We start from the raw sequence: 26,742 nt of genomic DNA, 5'->3' as shown, positions 1-26,742 counted from the left end.
AAGTGGCTTTTATTTCAGTTTGAGATGACATCCTATTTCTGGTTTTAGAATGGCTACCATTTCTGGATTAGGATGATCTAATCCACATTGCACTTTGTAATAAAGTCAACACCAGAATCATTAAAATGCAATAACAATGAGTGAGCGTTAAAAAGAAGCAGAATGTACAACATCATAGAATACTCTATGCTTTATGGTCGTCACTTACTTCATGGCACTTCAGCATGACCCTCTTCTGACAACAGCAGTCATGAAAGCAAATAAAAATGACAAAATGGAATGACTGAAACACTGCAGAAATTACTGACAAAGCAAGCAATCCCGTGAAATTGGCTGACAAAAGGTTAACGAAATGAAATGAATCTAATGGGACAGCAGTAAACTGAAAAATCAAGGCCTGGGAATTATCCCACAAGATATGTATTTCATCATCTGTGAAATCCAAACCTCCTTTACAGTAAACCAAATGTAGGATCAGTCCCTATGCAGGACTTGCTACTAAGTTCATTTCCGCCTTACCTGTTTGTGAAAAAATAGAAACTTTTCCAGATAGTTGTAAAAAAATTTCAGAGATGGACAAAACCCCTGGCCCTAGGCAGTTTCACTTTTAAAACTTGCTCTGCCAACATAGTACAGGTTATTTTTCCTAGAGGACTTGATCCTGCACGGTTAAACATCCTCCATAACTCCCACGTTCATAATGAGCATTTTCCACTACCAGGAGTGACGCCCAACCTGCCACAGAGGCCATGGGGACATTGTGCAAACACAGCTGGAGAAACATAAGCGCCATTTGAAATAGAAATTGTTTCTCCCTATGGCAAAGCTATCCATCATTTTGGTATGGTGATGGTAGAGAGCAGCAGCAGTTGCTGTTCATTATTCCCTATTAGTACACTGGAGTCGTGGTGGAAGGATGCTGTTTTCATTGGGGGCTGTGTTTCTTCTCCTTCGCAGCCACGGGGTCTATTTGGCATTAGTCACTCTGACATTATTCAGTCGATCTCACAGGCTTGCACTTGATCATTATATTGCTAAGCGATTGCTGGGTTCACAGGCAGAGCGAGCACTCCTCCCTTAACCTGATAAAAACCCCTGCATTAGTCTTCTCCCCATTTCTTTTATCAGCTCCATATAAAAGTCAGTAGCCTCTCAAGTGAATTTATAGCACCGCTGTATTTATAGCATCATGGTGGATATTGCTGTTACACATCCCGTCCTCCCCACCCTGCTCGCTGACAGCAGAGCATCACCTGCAGGGCTCCCCCGGGCTGGGTTTTCCCAGCTCTGTACCCGTGCATATCCAAACTCAGAAATGGGAATTGCGACCAAAGCTCCTCACTGGGGCTTTAGCGCTGGGAATTTGGGTCAAATGGAGTCCCGTATCCAAACACCCTCAACCTTTTCTGTAAGGAAGGATGGGCAAAAATGGAGGACGTGACGGTCGGATGTTGTGGCCTGACTACCTGGAGAGACCAGACAAAAACCTCTGTCACCAGGACTGAACTGCAGAATTTCTTAAAGTAAATGATGGCCAAAATTGGGAGTGGGATTAGCTCTGGTCCAGAACCTTCTGATCAAACTCTTTAATTACGCTTACAAAGTAAGCAAGCACATCCTTTTGCTTATTCCTCTTTTTCCTTCCCTTACCAGTCTCCTGTTTCTATCCCACGGCTGGTCACTGCCACTGAGAAGCAGATGGTTTCCAGCCAAACGTTTCCACGCTCTATTTAAAAATCTTGAAACTCAGTGTCTCCATAAGAACCATGGAAAACTATAAATACACCATGTAAAATTATTGCTAAACCACTGTGCAGAGAAAAAAAAGCAAGCCTAGGGTCGTTTTTAATGTAATAATTGAGAGAGAAATGCTGCTCAGTACTGTAGAACAATCTCTTTCTAATCCTCATTTATCAAAAACATAGAAAGAAGATATTTCTACAGGTTTCTGCAGCAAGCCATTACCCAACTATCTTCAATTTAATTCACCTCTGTGCCACTCTAATGGGGCCATTGCCGTGAGTGAACTACAATAGTATGTCTACTGGCTGTGCAAAAGTAACTCCTAGTGATATTTAGGACTTCTATCTGGGCTATAACTTCATGTATGTCTCAATGAGTGAATATATATTTTTAATTTCATCAGGCTGCTAGTGCTGTGAACATAACCCAAGTGAGCCTGTGAACAGTGTTCCTATTTATAACACTTCCCAATACTTCTCTTTGGCTGAAGGATATGAACAGGCATACTCATTTTTTATCACTTTTCCTTTAGCAGAGCTAACAAGTTGTTCTTTAATTTAACAGAATCCCTGCTTTCCATGAGCTAAAATTCCTTGCTCCCTTCCTAATGCTACCTCACAGAAAAGGGCTACAAGCTCTACAATTGGTTGTCCTAGGCTTTACAGTATTAGAAAAAAATCAAGAAACTCTAAGAATTTCAGCTTTAAAATTTAAATATTAGTTTTAATACTTGGAATTTTGGCAAGATGATATTCCTTGGTCATAATATTTGATAGCTTTGTAAAAAACTGTGTCAGTCGTGCAATTGGGCTAGAAAGGCTGTAATTTATTTATGTTTTTAAAAGATAAGGCAGGAGTAAAAGCAGTAAAAAAAAAAAAAAAAAGCCTTTGTCTGGGAAGCATTTACCATGCATCCACCACTTTTATGCAGGTACCTCTGAGAACAGAACTGAAATTTAATGCAGACAGTTCAGGGCATAAACATACGTAGCCCAACAAAAAGAAATGGGACCATTTTCTCCACTGTGATAAATTTTGCTATTAGCCTTTTGCTCTCTCTTTCACACTCTTTATCAAGCTCAGAAATCAATCCTCTCTCATCCTCCCCCTGCACGCGGAGCTGGTTAAGGTCAGAGAGAGGGGAAGGTGCCAGCCTTGCTCCAGGGGCAGTCGGGAACTGGGCACAGGCGCAGCCAGGCAGACACCACCTAACAAACCACCACTGGTTTACAAGTAGGACTTCTGAATCGACAAGTGAACTTCTCCATTTACATCTCTCTTGTTACCTCACTCTTGTTAAGATGAAAAGGAATCGCCTGCAGCACCTTTTAAAACATGCTTTTAGTATCTGTAGACAGTTGGCTGTCTTCTGCTGTCTCTGGTTTATTACTTAGCTTAAAAAAGAAATTCTGAGTAACCTTTTCTGATCATTTTAGTATCTTCAATTCACCTCAATTAAAAAATAATGTAATCCCATCAGTTCTGAAAACAGAAGGAAACAAAATACAGCCCTCTTACCTTCCTTTCCCACCAGGAATTCTGTGGAGGTGTCATTTTATTCCACAGTCAAATGGCAGCCAAGAGTTTTGCTGCTCTATGCCACTGTCAACTTTTCTTATTTATTACCTCATAGGTCTTTCGGCATTGCTATATTCCAAGATCCTCTCTCTAGTTTGCAAAGATGCCTGTTTGGGTTTACTTTTCAGGAAAGAAGTAGGATTTCAGCAACATTGAAATAATGCTTTGTGAGGTTTTGTTTCCGAATTGAGACTCTGTATTCCATAATGAAGACTATGTAATTTGCCAAAGCTGAGTTGTAAGAATTAAAAAAAGCTGAAGGGCAGAAAAGCAACATAACTTTCTAACACCGTCCAAGTCAGATCTTTTTCTAAAATGTAACATATATGGGACTACTTTTGCTTGCATGATAGTTTGCTTTTATCCAATGAGGGCATATAGTAGTTTTTCAATTTTTTTTCCAGCCTTTAGACCTGTTTAAATGTCTTTTCACAAAAAAGATGTATCTCTATTTGGTTCTGCTTTTCATTTTCCTCTCAGTAATGATAATACTTGGACAGATTTACAGTACATTGTAGTTGCTAGCCTCAGTTATTTTCTAATACAATAGGTACGCTAAAGATCTCTGCTGTAACCTGGAAATAACGATCAGTTTAAATATAAAAGATGATAAATATTATTACACATATGAAGCTAGAGGCAACATGTTCGTATGGCTTAACAAGAAAGATGATCAAGGTCTAGCAAAGATAGTACTCTTGAAGACATAAGAAAAATAATGTGAAATGAAACTGTCAGAGTCATCTGCAAGACAAGACTTATGTAAATTCAAGCTTAGTGCACAAGTACTGATTTTATGCTTGCCTGAGGTATTCTCAAATGTATAGTGTTCAGTTGCTGTGCTAACTTTGTTTAAAGACTGTCTTCATCAGGCAGTCAGTATATATTGTTTTTCTCATACAGTTTTCATTCTATTTTTTTCATGTATTAAGGCTTTTCCTGTACAGACAACTCAATTTCTACTCCATTTAGTCAAGTGCCACTGACAGCAATTTCAGAATTTAAGTGTTTTTCTTCCATCTCTTCATTCTAAGAATTGTATAACCTCCATACCTCCCTCTCACCAGTTTGATGACTTCCATCTTGCAGGAAAGAATATAACTACCTGATGCTGAGGCTTTTGATCACACTGTTTTCTGAATGAGCAATCGTTTGCAATTAATAGAGCCACCCTTCCCCTAAAACCAAATTATCTTCATGCAAAGAACGGTAGCTTTTCAAAGGCTGAATTATTTATTTTCCAGCAGAATAACTCTAATAAAATTTACTTAGACAGTATCTTTTTTAAAAAACAAAGTCAGCACTGCATTTCTGCAAAAAATGCATTTCTGTGGAGCATTCTGGGCCAAACAATATGCAATACTTCAGTAAAAGGTACATTTAACTGCTGTAAGTAAAGCCAAACCATTCCACACCACAAAAAGAAATACCTCAGGCTCTCAATAAAACTAACAAAATCACCTTTTTTTCAGAAGCGTGGATTTCATGGTATTATAGCTGTATTCCACACAAATGTGACTACACAATTACTTGTACATTTACCTAGTGGTATCTGACTACCGTAAGTTACTTATCGCTTAAGTACCTTTCGCGAACCACTTATATGCAAATGTATTGCACTGCACTACCAGGGATGGTGCTGTTGGGAGAAATGAACCACATCCTGCAACCTGTAAACATCAGAGACTATTCACTAACAAGCATGTACGATGGAAAGTAAGAACTTAAAACCCATAATACTAAGTGGCAGAGATGCTAAATTAACTTTTCAGTAATTACAAGAATAGTGCAAAGTTATTTCAATGAGTGATTTTTCTAAGATAGCTTTATACTTCATGATAAAGTGGATTATGAGAGGTATCAGCATGAATCAAATGACATCACACAGTGAATGTGAAGTAAGCCTATGCAAAAACACTCTTTACCTGTTTGAAGCCAAAATAAGTTATGGGACTGAAGAAAAATTCAATTATCACCACATTTTAAAAGGGAAAAAAAATTAAAGAGAAAAATACCACTTAAAAATAAATCTAAGTAACTCACATTAAAACAACTGAAAGGTTTGTGGAAACTGTCTTTGAAGTTGAAGAAGACTGAGAAAGCCCCTGTCCTATGGTGTAGGCTACACAAATGTTGACGATGTAGGAAATTTTTCCCTTCTGTAAGACTGTTTGTCATAGACTATTCATTAAGTAAACATGTACAATAGAGAGTACATTCTTCTCTAATCTATGTGATTTACAGGGGAAGTTAGTGAAGGAATGGAAAAAAAATCAAGCCTTTATTAGAAAATAATTTGATTAATTACATTTACCTTGTACTGAGACTTGCAGTTTTTGTTCCAGTAGGTGACTCCAATCCTTCCCCTGGCTTTGAGGATTTCTCTCTGTTCATTTGCTGGAGTATTGAGTTCAATTCACTAATAACATTAGCCTTTGGGCCTGAGAGAATTGGGCTTTTCACCTCCGTCACATCACCCCATAGCTTAGATGTCCTTTGGGGAACAACTTTAGCCATATTGGGCTGTGCACTGATCGGAGGTGGGGGCGGAGCAGGAGGAGGGATAACAAAGCTGTCTACAGTTTCTTCAATTAGCGCATCCTTGTAAAGTGCATTGCTTTTGTTGATTATGGGCTTCATTTTTGGCTTAGGAGGTACTGGGGGTTTGTCCACCAGAAATGTTTGCCCATCTGCATAGACTGTACAAGTATCCACGTTCTCACCCCCTTCCGAGGATAAGGTAGAGATGCTGGACACCGTTGAGATAGTGCTGGTTGTCTCTAAGTGATGGTCACTACTACTTCGACTGTCTACCTCCTCAATCCCAGAGTCAGTGACATTATCAAAGCTGTCAGGGGGTGGCAGAAAGGAGGCAGGCAAACAGTTTGAAAGACCCACTTGCTTTTTACTGTCTAAGGAATTTGTTGACTGGCTGGGGGCAAATGGCGCAGATGAAGGCGTGCCATTTTTAATTTGCTTAACCAAGTCTGTTAGAGCTGAACCGGGAGCTGCGCGGTCGTCGGGGATATCAAAGCTGTTGGCGAACTCTAAGGGGGGTGGTAGTGGCTCAGTAAAAATAAACTCTTCATCAATATCAACGGATGCTAAGGGTGGCGGAGGGATGCGGAACGGCAAGATGACAGGATCGTCAACAGAGCTCGCTGCTACGATAGTTTTGCAGGGAGATGCCGGTGGCTCAGGTGCAGCAGGCACATTCAGCTCACTTTCTGCTTCCTCGCTCCCCTCTGGCCTCTCTGGCGGGGAGTTTTCAGGGTTTGGTTCCATTTCAGCTCTCTTTTCTTCCTCATCTTCAGGCGTATCATCTGACTTTGCTGTGTCCACGGTATGAACCATTAACAAGCCAGCTGACTTTTGCTGTGAAGTATCCACGATGTTTATCAACATGTTTTTCTTCTCCTCAGCTTTCCTTTCTTTCCCTGCATCTGTTTCATACTTGTTCTCTGTCTCCTGCCGTCTCAATGGGCCACGAGTATTTTGCCTAGTGACAGTAGCAGTAACAGGAAAAGTCGTTTCAATATTAGGTCTCAGCTTTGTATCGATGTAAAGTGGTTTATTAAGGTCAGCTTTAACAGTGTCTCCTTTGCCTGGAATCTGCTGTGTTTGTTCTTTCATGGCTCTGTCCCTGGCAGAGAGAGCGAGGGCTAGTGGTGAGTTTGGATCTAACAGCTTTCCTGTGACTGGGTGAACGTAATTATCTGAGCTGGATGCGTTAGTGGACTTAGCTGCCACTGTACTGTTTTCAGTACCTTTCGTTTTGGACGAAGCGTTTAATGTCCTTGAATCACTTTGATTGCTGGGTTCACTGCTATTAAAAAGATTTTCAGGCTCTCTAGGTGCGGGGATAGGAGATGGTGACATAAGCTGTCTAAAACCATCTTCACTACTAAACATTGCTTCATCGGTAAATTTAGATTGCCTCATACGTGGTGTTGGTGGTGTTAGTCCAACATCCTCATCTCCTAGGTCTGTGGAAAGGAAGGCTGGAGAATTACGCCTTGCTTCCAGCCTCTTTTCCCTGTCCCTCACTGCTCCAGCAATGGCTGCTGCAAATGGGCTGCTGACACCTAAGCTATCGTCGGGTCGGAGTTGCCCAGGTTGCTCTGAAGACTGAGGATCGATCTCCATGCTGCTCCCTTGGCTGCTTTTCCCACTGCTGCTGGTGGACGGCTCTTTCACAATGATTGTTGGGATTGGAATAGAGCAGGTCTTTTCCGGACTGTCTTCAACATTGGATTGTTTCACCAGCATCCCCTTCCGCCTCGCTGGTTTGGCTGGCACGTAAACTGCTTTGCTTGCAATCTTCCCAACCTCAGAATATGGGTTTTCTGGCATCTGACCCCTCTTGTTTCTGAAATTTGCCTGAGATGCAGCAGTCCGACTGTACAGGTCTTCAGAGTCCAGAGAGTATCGGTCCAGTTCTCGTCTGTAATAGATCCCTTTGTCCCTTATCATTGTTCCCACATTCTCAGGCCTAACCAAAGAAATTTTTGAACCTGAATTCTGATTAAACGGAGGTTTAATAGTTCCATAGCTCCTTGATGTTGGGGATTTGGGAGAGTTGTAGAGAGAGGGAGAAGGTGGTGGTGGTGAAGGAGGTAAGGACTGTGGCGGTGGTGGGATATCTTCAGAGGTGTCAGGCATTGAAAGACTTCTGGTAAACTTCAGCATGGGAGGAGCCAAAAACTGCCGTTCTTCCTCTGTTATTCCTAAAAATCAGACAGTATATTTAAAACACCGTCTTCCACGGGGATCCCTCATATTGTATTACTTCTGTATCCAACCCAAAATACCAGGGTGCATTTCACATGCAAAATTATGAAAGAGGTCTTTTGGTTGATTCCTACCATAAGCATTGTATCTTGTTGAACTTCCAGAGACCCAGATGCCAGGATTAAAAAAGATGCTACAGAATTTTAATTAAACTGATCATTGATGTGTAGGCAAATGTTTTGGTTTTATGTATCATCAAGGTAGCTATAGAGAAGCACATTTTCTTTGAAAATTATTGAACAGGGAAGACATTCTGTGCAGACAAGTAGATTATGCCTTGCTCTAGCACTCTATAAATGCGTATAATAATGCAACTTGGAAACATAATGAATTTTTAAGATGAATTTGAAACTTAGCAAATGGACTGCAAAGATTCTATTGGGGAAAAAAACCATAATGTTTCATTTCAAAAGATGACATTATATTATTACAAATACTGCTTTTAACATAAATAAACTGGATAATATCGGAATAATTTAGATGCTAATTTTACATCGGTGTAATGCATTTCTAAATTGATAAATATCACTACTAAGATTACTACGAAGAACAAAGAAAGCCCAAGTTTGGTCTGCTCTTTTTTTCTCTTTTGTAAAATTATCTATTGTCATAATTTGGAATGAAAAAGAGGTAAATTTTATTTCATTTGAACAATAGGTATTCCTTTTTAAACTACACAGCACTACAACACTTTTGCCTGAATAACAAATAAAAAAAGAATAACACTTTGCCCTAGGTAATGCGTTGCAAAGGGCTTGTGCTGATCTTTTCTTTTTACCTTCTCACTGCCTTTCCTTGTTAGAGGGAACATTCTAAAGAAAGGAATTAAATTATAATTCCATAATACTTGCCTACTGCCATCAAAGCAGAATGTGGAAATTATATCATCTTACACACAAACTTCTTTTCTCATGAACTTCGTATAAAAATTAAACAGTCATTCACTGAGGTAAAGACGTTGGAGAAATATGCTTTAAGAAAGAAGCAAAGTTACTAAAAGTATGTGATTAATGCACAAGCAAACTATACATGAGAAGCATTTTACCTATAGATTTTTGTCTTCTCATTGTACCCCGAGGTATACCCAGAAAAGGACCTTGAGGACTCCCTGGTACAGTGGGCGTCATCACAGCAATACCCTGTCTCTCATACATGGACTACAAAAAAGCAAACAAAAAAACCCCACAAGCATTAAAGCATGCAAGTCTTTCTCCGACATGTAAAGAACTCTTCTGTCATATCTGCTAATCCACTATCCCTTTTACTTAGAATCCTTATGGAAAATAACAAATTTGGTATTATTTTGGGGAGAATGTGAAGAGAAAGGGAAGGCTGGGCTTTATTTACGTGTTACTAAAATGACAACAGCTGTAAGTGGAGTTAGTTGAAATTACTTACAAGGCAATATGTTAAGTTTCCAGCACATTTTGTGTGCTGTAACAAAAACGATGCATGAGCAATTGCATTTTGTTTCATTCACTTCCAAAAACCTGGCCACACACTGCATAGATATTAACGTTCCCTCCGCACCAAGCTGTACGCTCTCTTCACTTGTGAAGAACAGACCTGCTCTTGCACAGTCTCAAGGTGTCTCACACAAGGTTACACTGGTAGTCAGCATCTCAGCTAGGAACTGAGGAAAGCCACCTGAATCCCAATGCACTCAACCGTCCCTCCTTGTAGGTCATCACAAAAGTATTTGTTTTCTGTCTCTTAGAATAGTCTTAATTTCCTTCCATCCCAAGCTGCTGAGAACAGCAAAGTGCTTGTTGGATCAGGACTGATACTCTTTCAGAGGGGTGGGTAATGGAAAAATACACCTAAAATGCAATAAAACCAATTATTTTTTCACATGCAAAGTTCTGTAAGAGCAAATTCTGCAACTGAGTAATCCAATTTCAGAGTTCTGGAGTTTAAATTTTTAATACGTGCTATAGTATTAATGTCAATTCTTCCCTTAAAAATCATCATGTATTATTTAATCAAGACATTATATATGCCATTAGGAATAATAAAAAACTGCAGAAGGAGAAACCTTCACATTAGTGGAAATTGTGTGGCTGCATTAACTCTGGTGCTGAAACTGAAATAGCATACCTCGACTTTCAGCAAAGTTTTTTAGCTTGGGTTTAGTGTTGTATTGACACCTTCAAGTTCAGAACTCACTGGCATCTCACCAGCTCAGACTACAGGCAGAACAAGTTCACATCTGTTTGAATAACACTGAGGTAGCAATGCTGTTGATGTGACGGTCTCAGAATAAATATAGGGATATAATGAGAAAAGTTGTATAGGGGTACGTAGACCCTTCTGTTAAAAAACTATTACTAGAAATATAGAGTAGACCATGCCTTAAAGTTACAAGATAATGAAAGTAAAATGAGTATACAAAGCAATGCTTGTGAATTCGTTTCTGTTGTACGCCTTGCACGCTGCCAGAAGACCCCCTCCAATCAGTTTCAGAAGTGAAAGCAGTACTTCACAGCTACCACTCACATTCATGTCTGTAGCTGAGGGAAAACATCTACTAGAAGGCCGCTGTTTAATAGTTGCCACTCTTGAGTCCACAGTTGCATTGTCTGCAATTCTTGATGGCTTGGAAACTGGTACTATTTCATCCACCTTATCTGTAATATAAAAGTATTCAGTAAAATAAATATCATTTGTCCAAAAACTGAAAATTTAAGTATTGCAAGGTCAAAGGAAGAGATTTACTTTTCAAAAAAACGCAAAGAAAAAGTTTTTTTGGCATTTTAACAAGGCAACGCTTGAGCATCATAAGTCGTGCAAGCCGAGCACTTTTTATTGCTGCTACATAACATGCATGCTTTAGTTTTAAGCCTGCATGCATTTAATGTTTACTTAGTGTGACTCGAAAAACAATCCTCTTCTTCAAACCTTCAAAATGTGAAGGGAGAATATCTATATAGAAATGGAAAGAAGACCTTTAGAAATAATGAATCGTACAGCACTGTTTCAAATAGAGATAAGCAGACTGTACTTAGCCATCAGAATTTCAGTGATACTTTGGACAATAACAAGTACTCCAGAAGTGCTCTTTTATGCCTATTCTCCTTAAGTAATCACATCCTAATTTATTCACACTCTTGGATTATTAGATGAGCATTAGTAACTGCATCACTTGTTTAAATGAAACTTTCGTATCTGTTTTATGTTTTAGTAACTGCACAGTCTGGGAGTGTATTTAGTTGTGGCCAGAAACAGACCAAATAGACAAAGTCCAAATCTGAACGAGAACTTCAACACTTGGATTTGGGATTCTGCTCTACCGTATGATGTGATCACAAAATACAGGGAAAAATTTAATCAAGATCATCTTTTTAGAGTGTTTAGGGTTTTTTTACTAACTTTTTAGAGTGTTAGTTTTAGCCCCGGCTCCAACTTTGGTCACAAACAAGGTTCATTAGTGTTTAACATGTAATGTTACTCCCTCAGACTGAAGCCTCAAAGTACCATATAATCAACTAATTATAGCCCAATAGCTCCTTTATTGCCACTTCTACTACTATGAAGCTAAGGCATGGAGAAATTAAATGACTAGCCTAAGCCAGCAGAAGAGTTCAATTTTTGAACCTGTACTGGATTCCAAACTTGGCTCATACCAACAGGTTTCCTTACTACGCCTTCCATTGCATTTGCTTTCCCAAGAAAGCACAGACTGCACTGTATCATGTTAATTTAGTGTCTTTTCCTTTGAAGTCTCACCAAAGTAAGGATTAGTTATATAGCCTGCGGTATTTATGTGAGTGAAATACCTTAGCCTGTCTCCTAGGCTTCCACAATGTGAGTCAGAGCAATGTTACTTTTCAGCAATTAGCTCCATCTCCCAAATGATTGATTATTTGCTTCAGCAAACAAGGATAGCTACTTCATTAGGATACTACAGACTTAAAAACCCCAGGGTTTTGGTGGTCTAGAGATGGTGTTACAATGCCAAGTATCTGATGTAGGGATTTAAGTTTTACCTCTCATGGGAGAGCAGCGCACTCAGGGCCCTGGATATGGATATGGATGGGAATAAGGCAGGAGGAAAAGAGCTTTTGATCCCTCTAAACAGTAGATCTGGCTGATGCAAGGATGGTATTTTAAATGGGAGAAGAAGAAAGGGAAGAACTTTTAGCCTTCTGGTTAGGAAGAAGTTTGCCCTAGAAGTGGATATTTCAGTGTCACAGCAGGTCAGGGAGCAGGCAGGAAAGGAAAGGTCGAGAAGAATCAGTAAGCTGAACACTGTTGAAAACTGTCTCACAAGAGTAGTGCTGCTGTTTCTTTTCAATTGAAGTTAGCATTCAATTCTTGTCATTGGTCTGCTTTATTTTTGTATGTTTTAAATCATCCAGTAGAAGGAGAAAAGGAAAAAAATTCTTAAAATCATCACATGTATTCAAAAATAAAACAAACTTCAAGTCACATTTCATAAGACTTTGTAATACAAACTGTGAACTTCTGAAAGAAAAGTATCTGCACTTCTGCTCAGCAAAAGGCATCAGAAAGCAATGGTGCAACCATGAACATTTGACCTATACAGCAAAAATACGGCTAGACTGCAGAATCGTACTCAGGGGATCTATCACAAAGAGCTTCAACTGGGCAGAGATTTTTCTGTTAAGTCTCTCCCACCCTTTTTACCATCCCAGAAGCCAAACAACTGGTCTTTGGGATACAGAAAGAAGAAAGGTTTGGAAACTGAAGCACTAGGTACTCAAAATCTGTAAATAAGAAATATAAATATACCATGTAAGAACTGATCCCCTTTATTTTGAACAGACACATGTAACCATATACCCATTCAGACAACAAAAAGCTACAGGGAGAGTGATGAGGCTATGACAGACACTTGAAAAGCATGAAAATATTCGTTTGGGGATGAAACATACATACCCTCCAACTGCACTGATTTGGCTAGACAATACTAGAAGTCAGATCCAAATTTTGGATCTGACCAAAATATCAGTTGGTACCAATTCTTAATACCATCTACTATTTGCAGTTGGAAAAAACTTCATTTTGTGGAAGTTTATCGTAGGTTTCTTGTCTGTAGACAGGTTCTCGGTCCTTCTCACCCTATAGCTGCTCCCATTCGAATGGTGCTTTGTGCCTTGCCAAGTCTAGCTAAAGCACTTAGAAATGGGAGGGGAGAGCAGATTAAAGCTTAAGCTGCTTTGCAAGGAACTCTTTAGGGGTTCCTCGCGTAGTATTTCCAACGGCAGCACTGCTACATCTGCGCAGCTTCTTCTTTTGCTCTGCTGCCTTTGATCAGAAAGCAAAGGTAGAGTTGAGGTTGTCATTTTAAAACTACAGCAAAAAAATCTGAAGCTACAGAAGCAGCCAGCATGTGGAACGAGATTTATTCTAAATGGCAGCAGCTACGTGGCGGGTCCTGCAGAATACGTCAAAATCTTAGCATCTGGCCGCAACTGCACCGCACTTTTGAAGTGAAAGCACTATGTAAAATAAAAACATTCTCACTGTATTATCAAACGTGCTAATTAGGCCAAGAAAATTAACTGGCTGAATTGTATTTAGCTTCATTCAAACTCATCCCAAAGAAGCAAGACGTAAGCATACTGGGGCAAACTTTCACTCGCCTTTGCCTTTAACTAGGCCGTTCATATCCACAGTACCAGTGTGCAAACCATGTATGCACCAGAAACACATGTTCAAAAGGCCGCACATACTGGAATAATTTGTCAGGCTTACTAACCGGCTTCTCTCCCAACCTCCTTGTGATCTTGAATACTCTGCAGCATGCATTTCTTGTACCAATGAGAGGGGAATCTTACAAGCTTGTGTTGGAAATTCTCTGAGGATACCTTTACAAACAGTTTTAACAAAAGAGAGCCACAGAAAGGGTGCAAAAATTTGCACCTGGTGTGAGGTGTGTCGACAGCGTGGCCAAAGCAGCACGCCTCCAATGGTATTCTTAAAAGGAACGCAGCTGGATGTAGGTGGAAGAGAAGAAATATTCTGTAGTGGAAAAAGCCTACACTGGAGGTTGGCCATGCCAGCTGCATTTCATCATTAAACCGGTCATTTAGCAAAGTACAGCCACAAGCACGCACGCACACACACTTATAAGGGAGCAATTTGTGGCTGACTGGTAGAATAACAAAATACTATCTGCTTTATTTTGAATAACTTCAGTCTCACAGAAGGACAGGGAAGAAAAGTCTATGGCTCACTGGACAGAGAGCGCAGCTCAGTTGTAATCATAGAAGAGGATTTTTAGGGCTACAATTATTCACTAGTATTTGCCAGAGAGGAATTCATCACTGCTTTGCATATAAACTCTTCTGAACCTTTACAAGAAGTTACAACGGTACGTTGAGAATCAAACACAGGAGCCATGCTACACCTGCGATAATTAGTTACCACCGCTCAAGGGGCTCCTGGTAACAGCATCCTTTCGGAGAACTGTCAGGGGTACCACATGTATAAGCCAGTCTGATGCCTCTGCATGCATATAGCAATTTGAGTGCCACTATATTAAATTCCCCCGAGAGAGGCAGCACCAACAGATATAAAATAATTTATTGCAAAGTGCGTTTCCATCTATCCTGTGGGTTACCAATTGCACCCCTGCTCTGCTCAGGGTGCCAGCCCTCAGGAAATTAGACGGCCTAAAGGCACAGAAAGGAGTTGCATTTTATCAACATGTAGGTCGTCTCTGATGAAAAGCTCTTAATCACAGACATAGTAGCACAGTACCCAACAGCATGTCATGACTTTTACATTCTCAAGAGGTCTGGCTGCTAGGCAGGTTGCTTTTTTTTTTTTCTTTTTCTTAAATAATTAGTATCTGTGATAATTACAGGGGACAGTCTCCTCCTAATAGATTTGTTGCAGGAGATGGCTCTTATCCCCGTAGAAGACATTGCTTAGCGACTCCTGTTTCAAATCCCCAGGCTCTCTCAGAGGAAAAATTATAATGCTGCCCATCAAACCACCAGATCCATCATAAAAGGAACTTTGAAAATGAGAGTCAGGTGCCTAGATAGATCTGGTGGCACATCACTACACAGGCCCCAAAAGATAAATATGAGGTATGATCCTGGCAACATTACTTATTGTACGACATAGCCAAGACATGTGGATTAGCTCCACCGAGGGTCTTAGAAAGTGAGCTTGTCAGACCCACAGAGGATAAGAATGATCATGATCCGGTACAGGCTAACCCCAACACCTCAGGCGGGCATGCCAGAAACACCAGGCAAAGACTGATCGAACACAGTTTTGGAGGCGAGTATTGCCAAGACCTGTATACTTACCACCAAGTCCAGAATGCTTGCTCAGAGGGGATGGGATAATGGAGAAAGAAAACTCAAAAAACAGCTGCCTCAAGAAATGACTTGTATTTGTAAGAAAAGCAATGAATGCCTGGCACAGAGTAAAAAAATGCTCGTATGAAGTTAAAGTGAAAGAACAGAGGCAAATGTTCTTCAAATACCAGCAGCACACATCGTTAACAGTGCAAATATAAACTACAAAATGTTAGACTAATCTAGTCAGCCAGAATACAATGTTAGCCAATGTAGGAAATGGTTGAATTCTGCCACTGATGGCCTTATGGCTAAGAATTAAAAGGACAGGCACATTAAAAAAAACCCTAAAAATCCTATGGTATGGTTATTTTTTCTTCCCTCCCCCTTTTGCCTGGCGTGTAGGCATGGGCAACGAGGCCCTCTCGGTTATGGCTCTCTGCAGCCGGCCACTGCGACAAGGCAGAGTGGCCTGCGGTGGTTCTCGAGAGTCGCTCGTCCCTTCGGCCCCTGGTAAGCACACAGTGGAGGATGCCACTGCGTCCTCACCAGTCCATGTCGAAGCACAGGTTAACTCGACATGAGGGGTGGCTCTTTGGGAGATGCGTGTTTCAAGGACCTGTGTCCTTGGCTGCTTGAGGAAAGCTAAAATCTCTGACAGGTAGTTATGGATGGCTCTTGTGGAGGTAGCCACAATGCCCAGCTGCAGCTCCATACGGCCCATGGACTGTGACATGAGACCCATGGACTGTGCATGCTCCCTCTTGATATTTTCCAGCAGCTGCACAATCCTACTGTTGGTTTCCATCAACAGCTTCTCTCCCTCTGTTAGCTGGGGCTGCCCTCTCCAACCCCGATCCCTAGGGACAGGCTCAACACCGCGGTGCTCTTCATTCATTTCATCATTTCCCTCCTCCTCCTCAGGAGAGTCACTTTCAAACTGAGGAGTCCTACTGAGTGACTGATCCCCAGGAGACTGTATGTCCATGGTACACTCCGGAGTCCGCGCTGGCGTTTGAAATCCCTCAAAATCCTCCCCAACGTTGCTGTGCGTTTCAGACGAGGACAACGGCCACTGCCAGCTCTCTGTGGTCCTGGCCGGTGAGTCTTCGTCAGAGGCAGGCACTGAAGATTCTTGCTCTTCAGCCGGCGTGGATGGCGAGCTCCCCCGGTGACGGCCGGCTTGCCCCGAGGATCCAGGAACCTCCCCATCTTGCTCCCCAGTGACATCTGGCAATCAAATAGAGGAGCAACAACCACTGTATCTGAGGCCAGGCAGATGGAGGTATCTACATGCATTGGACAACACATAGAAAGAAGCCAGTTGGGAAGCCAGAGTGTATGTGTTTGGGCAAACGGAAGGGCGGACTAAAGTTTAGTGACTGCATTGGGCACGTGGCAGTTGACATTATTAACCACTTTTGGTATAAATGCACACTGTCCTGTACCCATAACACACACAGCCATGCTGCATCCCAAGGCAGGAACTACCAATTCACCTCATCGTGACTGTGACAGGAAATGTCAGTGAACCTATCAAAAAGCTCACCTATGCACTGCAGTGGTGCCAGTCAGAAATCCCTGGGACGAGCTCAGGGCCAAGGGTCCAATTGAGCTTCCTGGGGTGCCAGATGTGCTCCACCACTGGCTGAGGGCAGCCCTTTGTTGTTCTGAAGCACTGCTGGCTATCTTCACTTTTGTCCGACGTCTCACGTCACCCCCACCCCCAGTGCGCTCTCTCCCAAATCACTGCTGCAGCACGAGGGTGGCCGTCCCCAGCATTTATCCCGCGAGCAATGCCCTCCCCAACGTTTGCCGGATTTTCTTGTTCTTTTTTCCAAACAGTAGGTAACGCTACCTGAGGGCATTGCTCGCCAGGATCTCATCGTCTTCTGAAAATAAACTTAGTTTTGCCCTCCCCTAGCTACCTCTTCCCTTGCCTGAGGGCACATGCTGGAAATCTGGGTGCAAGTGCTTCCCTGTGGCAGCTTAGTGTGCAAAGAGGCATTGTCACAGATGTTAACGAGGAGGATATTATGTATGTGCTTACTCTAAATCCTCCCCTATAGAAAATGCACTCCCAAAGGCTAGAAATGGCTAAGCTTTTTGCACCCACAGCGATCACTGGCTCATAGCAGAGTGCGATCTGCCCAGCACCATTCTTGATTACGTGAGTCAGTGGCTGTAACTCTCACCCTTTCCATGCTTCAGATGAAAAAATGAGTCCACTTTGGTTTTTTGGGGGGGACAATTTGGTCATCAGAAATTAATCTGGGGCGGTCTGGCTAAAACGTTGTGGTAGGGCAGCCCAAAGAGCCTGCCTTCCTCACACTCAGGCAAGGGATACATGAGAGAAGCGCTGCTGTCGGTAAGACTGTGACCTGAACAGCGCTGGCTGACTGTTGCTAGCTGGCTGTCTGTGCTGCTCACGCTACAGTGGTCTGAATGCCAAATCAGTGTCATGCCTACTCTCTGGCATTCCAGTCTTGAAAAATGTTATTCTTTAAGGATTAATTTCTGCTCTTCGAAATATTTGATATGCTGCTCTTCAGAACTCAATTTGAAGCTGTAAGCTTATATCTGGAAGGTGTGGCTGAGGTCATGTTAAATGATACTTCTGGTTCTGTTTATGAATCAGGGTTTTTGTGGGGTTTTTTGTTTTTTTTTTTTTTTTATTATTTTATATGGTTTTAAATGAAAGCTCCTTCTGACAGACCCAAGGATCCCTCCTCCTATGTATCAGTCCGTATCTACCCTAATGTGGCACTCATTATTTCTACACCCAAGTGCCTCCAATATTATACTGCTCTAAAAGGGATTCTGGGTGGCTTAATATAATTATGATTTTTTAAATGCTAAAATAATGGATATTTTTTGTGCATTTAGCATATTCACTACTTCAAAGTATTCACATTCAAAGTATTCACATTCTCTCTGTGTCTGGCTAGACTGTCCAGTTGCATGTTTTATGGAAAGTGAGGATGAGATCGTATTTGTAAAAAGGCATGAGCTCCTTATGAAAATGAGTTTTAGGGACAAACTGTCATGCAATCATTGGCTCTTCCACTCCATGGAGATTTAAAAGGGACTGTATAGCAACCTAACTGTAATAACTGCTTCTTCCCTTGTAATTCTTCTCCCCCTTTGCCTAATACAGCCATAGCTGCAATCCTTCATTAACAAATCTCTCTTAACAACTATAGTGTAGGACCATAAAATTATTTCTCAGCATTTTTCTATTTGAGTACACAGGAAAAAAAGAACAAAAAACCAGGGGACCTATTTTTACCACACATAGCAAACACACATTTCAGTTAAATTCTGTGGAATCGGAGAAAGAAAAGGGATCATATAAATCCATTCTGATAGAGCCACTGGTCATACAAAATATCTTTGTATTTCTTTTGACATGTCATCAGAAAATTGCCCATATTTGAGAACTCCGTTTTCCTGACAAGTGTTCTAAACAGATCCCACCTAGGAACTGGTAAGTAATAGAACCAAACTAAATTAAAAGTAAAAAAATGAAGCAAAACAAAATAAAAAAACTCCAAAACCCACATTAATTTATGAATATTTCTGTAAATAGTATCACTGAGTTTAGTTTGTTCAGATTCAGGGGGATCATAACACTTTTGTTATTTGTGCATGTTTAGACATTTGCCAGAGGCTTGTGAAGAAAAGTTTCTCTGAAAGACCATAATAAATTTTTGCAAAGTTCTCAGTTCTCAATGAAAATTTACCACTTGCTATCCTTCTAATCAGTATTTTCAGCCTTTCAGAGCTGAAAGAACAGCATCTGGCATAGGTCACCAATAACACAAATGACAAAGAGTACAAGCAAACAGTCTATGAAAACCCATGGGCAGAAAGTTAATTGTGGAAACTATTGGCGAATACTTATGAATAATGAATACATTCACAGGTTTTAGGATAGGTCTGTTAACTTGACTAGCAATGAAAAGGAGGAATATTCATAACTGTTATTATTCATAACAAAGCGTTCAACAACTCTAGTAACTCCGGTTTCTCGAAGCTTTGTGAAGCATTGACATGGGGCATGGGGAAACCGAGGGTGCGTTACAGGCATGGCCTTACACAAGCTTTTGTTCACTACAGAGCAATCATGGGAAAACTGCCTGAAGGTCAATGGCTGACACCCCCTTGATGAATGTGTCAGTCTCTGCCCAGTAAAACCATTCCTTGATGACCAAAGGTCGCCCTAAATTCAGACCGGATCTCGGTAAGATGATTGCACCAGTGGCTAGGTTGGTAGGTTGGTGCTGTGGAAAAGGTATGCCAGTTACAGTAGGGGCACTGGAGAACTTCATTCGGCCAGAAACTGTCCTTATCAGCCAGAGAAGAGGCTGACTGCTTTGAACAGCTGCCGGCAGTAGGATTAAAGCCGGCTGGAAGAGTTACCTCAGCTAACTGCCTTTACCTCATTTCCTTGGCAAAGGGGTGACTTCCAAAAAAAAAAAAAAAAACCAAACTATATATCAACATGATTGATCATCTTACTTAGTTGTTAATTGCCCTTAAAATCTCTCTTTTAAAATGAAGCTTTAAATACAGTGGGTACAAAGAAGCACAGCTAGCTTCCTTAGGTGTGAAGCAAAGGGAAGAGGTCAGATTCTCTGATCTTTCTAGCTGTTTCCACCTTACACACATTCCTACATGCAGCACTTTGCTCACAGTGATATATATGACTTACAGGCAAAATAGGTCACTTATGCCTTTATAGAGATCTTTATATTTATACCTGGTGATACCAGCCAACAAACTGGCAGTCTCCAAAGTTGTGACTTGCTTCATGTTCCTAACCTCATGTCCCTTGCTCTGACAGGGCATGACTCCCATTTTGATCCTGAAATGACGAAGTAAGGGAATAACAAAAGAGCGTGCATATGGGCTAAAGGAAATATAAATATCTGGAAGTCAGTCACCCACTACACTTTAACTTCAGTGTTTGATCACTGTGAGTACTATGCAGCTATTTCCAAAAGTCACATGGGACTCATAGGTTTCTGAAGAGTGTTTTTTGTTTTACCTCGCTGATTCTGTTGTGTTTAAAGAAAAAATGAGATCCGTTATTAAAGTGGTCCATGTAACAGTAACTAGTGAACCTTCATCAAAGTCCTGGCTATCCTCCTTTCTCTCCTGTTAGACAGGTCCTCTGTTTCTGCAGTGAAGCCCGTAGCTGGCTGCCTGTACGGGTGTTTGCACTGGGCTGATACAGAGCTTGCTCTGATGTGGTACATCAGCGGTTGCTCCCGGTTGGCCCCAGGAGAACTGCTCCATCTTTTGTGCCTGCAGGGGTGATCTGTGGTTTGCCCGATCCTGTTCTGAACATGGTGATTAGAAGCCAGGATTATTCCAGCCTTTAGGTTCATGAATATGTCCATCATTTTGGACCACTGCTATACCGTGCTGTCTCTTTGCACCACAACATTCATTGCCAGTAAGAGTCCTTTAAGTTTGTTATTAGACATATTTAGGATTGTAGCAATTATTGGGTTGAGATACACAGAGAACTGAACAGTCGATTCAGCTGTAGGGATAGAGGACTGAGACAGAGGCCAAGAACAGAGCAGGGCTTTGGATATAGACAAACTTTAGAGACATGAGAGGTATTTCTTTAACTTTTGTTCACTGAAGAACATTTGAGATTTATGCCTGTGTTGTGCCTTACCTGCCACTTGGACTGGCAGTTGATCCCTCCCCTGAGATGTGCTGCTCTTTAAGAATCCCTCCTTTTGAAATCCCACCATTTCTGTTTCACCTCTGCTACTGGATCGTTGCCTTTTCCATTATCTTTCCTTTTCAGATTCCCCACCAGTGGAGCTGGACGTGAGGGGTGGGGTACCGTCTTCCTGCTGACAGGTAGGTGGAGATGTTTCTTGGCCACAACAAGTGGGCCAGGAGCTCAACAACAGCGGTAACACAGTTGGGGAGCTTCCTGGGACCTGCCTCTGCTGCTCTGGACCTGGGCCTCTGCCTGTATCTGCATCATGCCTCCTGGGGTGGGTGCATTTTTCAAACTGCTTAGGTACCAAGGTGATAGATGCCTTGTAAATACCTAAGATAGATACAGACAGAAACTGTACCAGGCGCAATCAGTTATGCAAAACTTCATACAATGCCAATTGCACCTATATGCTGTAGTATCACCCACCTTTTCTAGCATCTGCAGTCAACCACAGTCAAATATTTGGCACATGTATTTTTCCTTTTGAAAAGTGATGGGAACACAGGACATTCATTCTTCCTTGGTGTCAACAGGTCTAGGCACATAGCCCTTAATGTCAGGTACTGCATATGCCCATATTTTGTTCCATCGCCTTCCCTAAATATGAGCTTGCAAGTTTAGTTTAAGTTCTTTCATTAGCCGATAAAATTTGTTTCCTTGTCAAGAATCTGCCAAAATCATTTACATAAGCAGTACTAAAACTAAAGGGGTAGTCTTTACGTGTGCTTATTAAAAACACATAGAGATTCGTCTAAACTACATAAAAATATGTCTGTGGTGTTGCTTTTATCTTACGAATTAATTTTTTTTTTTAACTATAAGTAGTTTGCTTTTAGCTTAAAGACCAGGAATGATTATGCGTATAATTATAAGTCTGCATGTCTGAAAAAAAATAAGCATCTAAAACCAGTAGGTGCACTTATTATATTGTATTCCTTTTAGATTTTTGTCACTTCCCATATATATGCAAAAGACCTTGCCCTGCTTAGTTTGTAAAAGAACAGCTGGGAAGTAACTTGATAAATGCTTCAGGGTGGATGTTTGTGGGTGGGAGGAACTATGTAAAGGACAATTTGGGCAAACAGTACGTATGGGAACCTAGACAATGCTTTCAAAGAAGCAGATGAACAAAATTCTAGAACAGCTTTCCAATACTAATGGGGTGGTAGCAGAAAGATGAGAACCTACTGATTTCAAAAGAAAGCTTGATCAGACTATAGAAGTTCATGTGATAATGTTGCTTGTCACAGAAGCAATTGTACTAGATGAATAGATCTCTAGTGCCTCTGGGGAAAACCAGGTGACTCCTATTTGCAGATGGTTAAAAAAAGGATCTCCGTTACATTAGCTATGCCCACTGAAAACTAATGTCTTTCTTTTTAGCTATTCAAATATGAATAGATGTATAAAAATTTGTCAAAGACCAAAAGCAGCTAAAGTATAACTAGGCCTTCAACATACTGCTAAGAATTTAAAGACTAACCTTAGCGAAAGCATTGTTTCAGAGTAAGAATAGTAAAGGTTAAGATTTAAATCCAAATTTATTGTTTATGACCATATTTAGAGGAAAGAGTCAACAAGTTCAGCCTACAGTTATGGCATGTAAATGTATAGTTTAAAAATATACAGAAATTGAATGATCTGAGTTTTCATTTAGACAGTTAGGCTAATCCTCATAAATCTGCCACCACGAGCACATTTTAAACTGGAATTAACTTCTTCCAGCCCCACCCCAAATGAACAATTTGTAAGATTGTGCTTAAATCACAATGCCAAAATCACATATTTTCCGTACTGCAAACAATAGGCAGAGAATATTACTTTAGCAGTTAGCATAATGAGGAAATAACAAAAGTGCTTTGCAATACAGTCAAAAACATAAGCCATTTGAAACACTTTCCTTCTACGAACATTGAGGAAAAATACTTGTATGTTCTCTGGGATACTGTAAACTCTACAAAGTACACTAAAATCCAAAAAAAGGAAAATTATGTAAAATATATCAGTAAAACATAAAAACTGTTTAGTGATTAAAATTAGTCATTTAACATTGAGTATCTATAAAATACCATTACATGTTTTATGAAAATGATTTGTATGTATTCACAATAAAGAACTATCAAAACTTTCTTGAAAGAAAGTCTTATTTGTGTTTCTAAGGCTGAAAATGTCTTCACATTAGTACATAGGTCACATTTACATATTATAATCACACCATCAAAAGTCATTTTAAGGAAGGCAGAAAACTGATATGTTCAAATTCCTTCTATAGATACAATTTTCAAGTACCAGCTCTTTAACAGCATGTTAAATTAATGAAATAATTATACAGGCATTTAAAATGCACCTGCAATCCTGAAGCCTTACAATTCAGCCTACCTTGAAAGAGGAATGGTCATTGTCTAACAGTGGTTTCTGTTTAAGAACAAAAACAAAGCAGAGAATATAGTCAATACCCACTCCTACCCTGCAAGCCAGGTGGAATTTAAGTGGCAATTTGATGTTCTGTTTAAGAGACAGCATTTGAAAATTTGGCCTAGTCACAAAAGAAAGACAATCAACCAAAAGAAACCAAAAAGAAAGGTGGAGGACCTAAGACACTTGCAGCCTTCTCTGTTCTTACACTTAGTCTCACACTTCCACACCGAGGGGAAAAACCAAACAAACTATAATGAATTATCTAAAAACATTTATTTTTAATTATATTAAAAATTAATTAACATGGGTATATGAACATTTGAAGAAAAAAGAAAGAGAAATAGCAGCAAAGGGAGTTTTGAGATGAGGGAGATAATCCTTCATCTCCCTGGCTCCTGAAAAAGAGAGAGAACACATTAAAAGTGTTGAAAAAGTTTTCCTCTGCCCTAACTGTACCATGTTGGGAAACACATGCAATTTTTACTGTTCCTCAGGTACTCATGACTTTGAATATGTGGTTAGATATTCAATCAATAATATCTGAGTATAGCAAGTGACACTCACATATGCCAACGTATTTAATTCATCTGTTTCAAAATGCTACACAACCCACGTTTTCTTTAACACTTACAATTCCTTTTCCAACTTCTTTTATACCATTGTCTTGTTTGGCTGATGGACAAAGGTTTTGAAAACCTTTTCAATTACTGTCCTGTAGTAAAGAAAAACAAGTATCACGAAAGGGCACTACATACTCAAGAATAAGCTGATAAATTCAAAATAATACTAGTGTAAATGAGGAGAACACCCATACAGAGACTCAACTGACCTCTGCTCAGGATTCCCAGTGTTTTCAAAATGTTAGTTAAAGCTGCCCACCTCAAGCAACATAAACCCTGGTTTGAAGAATTGTTCAGTCCTGAGAGTCACCTGTTAATTTAAGATTCTGTGCCAAAAGTTGCTAATCAGCACATTGCCAGCTAAGCGACAAATTTTTTTTCAGTGGAAAACATAGGGTTAGCATTGTTCTCCTTGAAACATGCCGATTTTCAACACTTTTCTCTCACAAAGTGTTTTAAAAGCACCTATGTCATAGGCATGGTCCTAATCCTATACCTTCTTACACTGCTGTGGACTCCCCACAAGTTAGGCTACAAGTCATAAAACCTGTAACCTTGCTACATCAACAAAAAATGGGGACCCTATTTTTTCACACATATACTTCACAAATTCCACCCAGAGTCACTGCTTTATGCTTGTGAAAAATGACAACCTTTGTCTTATTATTATATTGCTATCCCAGTAGAATTTCAAACATGTAATGCAAATCAATTACTTACAAGGATTCCCTTCAAGAATTCTTCATTAAGCCTGATGCCTTTTGCTCTCATCTTCTAAAATACAGCGTCTGGTGAAGATCAGAAAAGCTTCTTCCTACACAGAAGCACTGCAGATGCTGGAAACTATCAAAGGAGTCGACGTTGTGAGTGCTGTAAAAGTTGCTTTGATGGTATTTCTGTTGTTTCCTGCAGACAAATCTCCATCATCAACTCCACCACAGTGAAATAAAAAAATGGATTTTTGAACCCAGACGTCTTTGTGAGTGGTTTCTTCAAACATAACATAACACTGTAAGGTAATCCATTGTTTGGCATTCATTTATATGTATTTGCTCTGCAATTTCATTGTTTCAGATGCCATTAGAATGTGCCACCTTTGAAACAATGGACAACAGGAATGGGATGAAGTGTGAATGCTTATTGCAGACAGAGCTAATAATATTTCTTTTGAATGCCATCAACTGATATTTTTCTATTCAAATGCCACTAAGACTTGATGCCAGGTAACAATATTCTGTGTTGACGATACCACAGTTATTCTGTATCTGAGAGGTGGTACTAGCATCTAAACTCTTCAAAGGAGGAAAATCCTACATTTGTATTTGGTACCGTAGCCCACATCAAACCCCAAAGATCAGTATCAACATATATCGAGGGATTATTTTATACTGATTACCATATTGAATCTAAGAACGAACAAGCCATTCTCCTAGCTCACAACTGACACTTGTGTGATACTGTCAAAGTAATATTTATTAATACAGAAGAATTATTTATGTTGTCATTTCCATTTCACTATGATATTTTAGCCTGCTCTATTCTTAATTTCGTACTTTCTCTTAGAGGATTTTTATATTAGGTTTTTAAAATTAAACACTGTCCACTTCAGCTTTCACTGAAAATCCCAAATTACTAACTAAATCAAACCCATTTCTTGGCAGTAAAAAAGCTTAGGAGCAAGAAACTTTTAAATCACGTATCTAGACATTTAAAGATCTCAGTTTATGGATGTGTTCCTTAAGTATCGTATCATTTTAAAAGTCTCCATCCACAAGAAGTTATCGATAAACAAGTCAAAGCAAAAACTGAAGGAAAAAACCTTCAAAACCAAGCTTTTCATGGGCCACATAAACATTTTATGAACAAAGCTAAATTTATTATTCTAAAATATTTTGAAACTCTAATGATACCTATTTTCTTTAGTGATGATGACAATTATGACCAAAAAAAAGACATTGGGAGTTTCATAAATTTTCTCTTCATGTTTTATTTTTAGAGTATTTTCAAATCTTCATTTTAATTTGCTGCATGAATATTTTGGTTGTTCTTCAGTATTAATGGGCTAACTACAGATTACCTAGAATTATATTTTAAGTACTGCCTCCAAAAAATTGCTGCTACTACTAGCTGTTAGTTTACATGTTGCCATAACTTACTCATTCAACAATTCAAGAAAACCTACAAATGAAAAAAGAAGGCGTCTTCCCCCTCCCCGATATCCCACAAAATCCAGAAAGTAGTTTTGCTATTGAAAACACAGCCCCTCCAAACAGACATTTTCAAGTTGGATGCTATCTCTCTGAGTCAGGCAACTACTGTAAGCAGAAAGTCAGTTGCACAGATGAAGTACAGTTTACATTTCAGTAATTCGTGATATGTAACTGCAGTAAAATAATAATACTGCCCAGGCCATACTGCTGTGAACGTAAAGATTTTATCACCTGTCTCTTTTGACACAAACGTCCTATCTTCTAGCCTAAATACAAAAACCACAGCCTATGTCCTTCTCTCCTCCTATCCTCCCAATGAACCAGAACCCCTCTCAAAAGACAACCAACAAAACCAG

The 26,742-nt window shown here is 40.0% G+C and overlaps 1 protein-coding gene across 2 annotated transcripts in view; it reads right to left on the bottom strand.

Annotated features, from left to right (window-relative positions):
- SHANK2 (SH3 and multiple ankyrin repeat domains 2) overlaps window positions 1-26,742 on the bottom strand; it is a 319,438-nt gene that overhangs the window by 5,821 nt on the left and 286,875 nt on the right. For both annotated transcript variants that reach the window (XM_059825852.1, XM_059825853.1), the window contains 3 exons: window positions 10,609-10,739; window positions 9,137-9,269; window positions 5,636-8,048 (listed from right to left, as the gene is read on the bottom strand). In XM_059825852.1, coding sequence (XP_059681835.1) covers window positions 5,636-8,048; window positions 9,137-9,269; window positions 10,609-10,739 — 2,677 coding nt within the window. The remainder of the gene's footprint in view (window positions 1-5,635; window positions 8,049-9,136; window positions 9,270-10,608; window positions 10,740-26,742) is intronic.

The sequence above is a fragment of the Gavia stellata genome, chromosome 17 (genome assembly GCF_030936135.1).
Source record: "Gavia stellata isolate bGavSte3 chromosome 17, bGavSte3.hap2, whole genome shotgun sequence".
NCBI classification, from domain to species: domain Eukaryota; kingdom Metazoa; phylum Chordata; class Aves; order Gaviiformes; family Gaviidae; genus Gavia; species Gavia stellata.
This window is presented reverse-complemented; position numbering and strand designations above follow the sequence as displayed.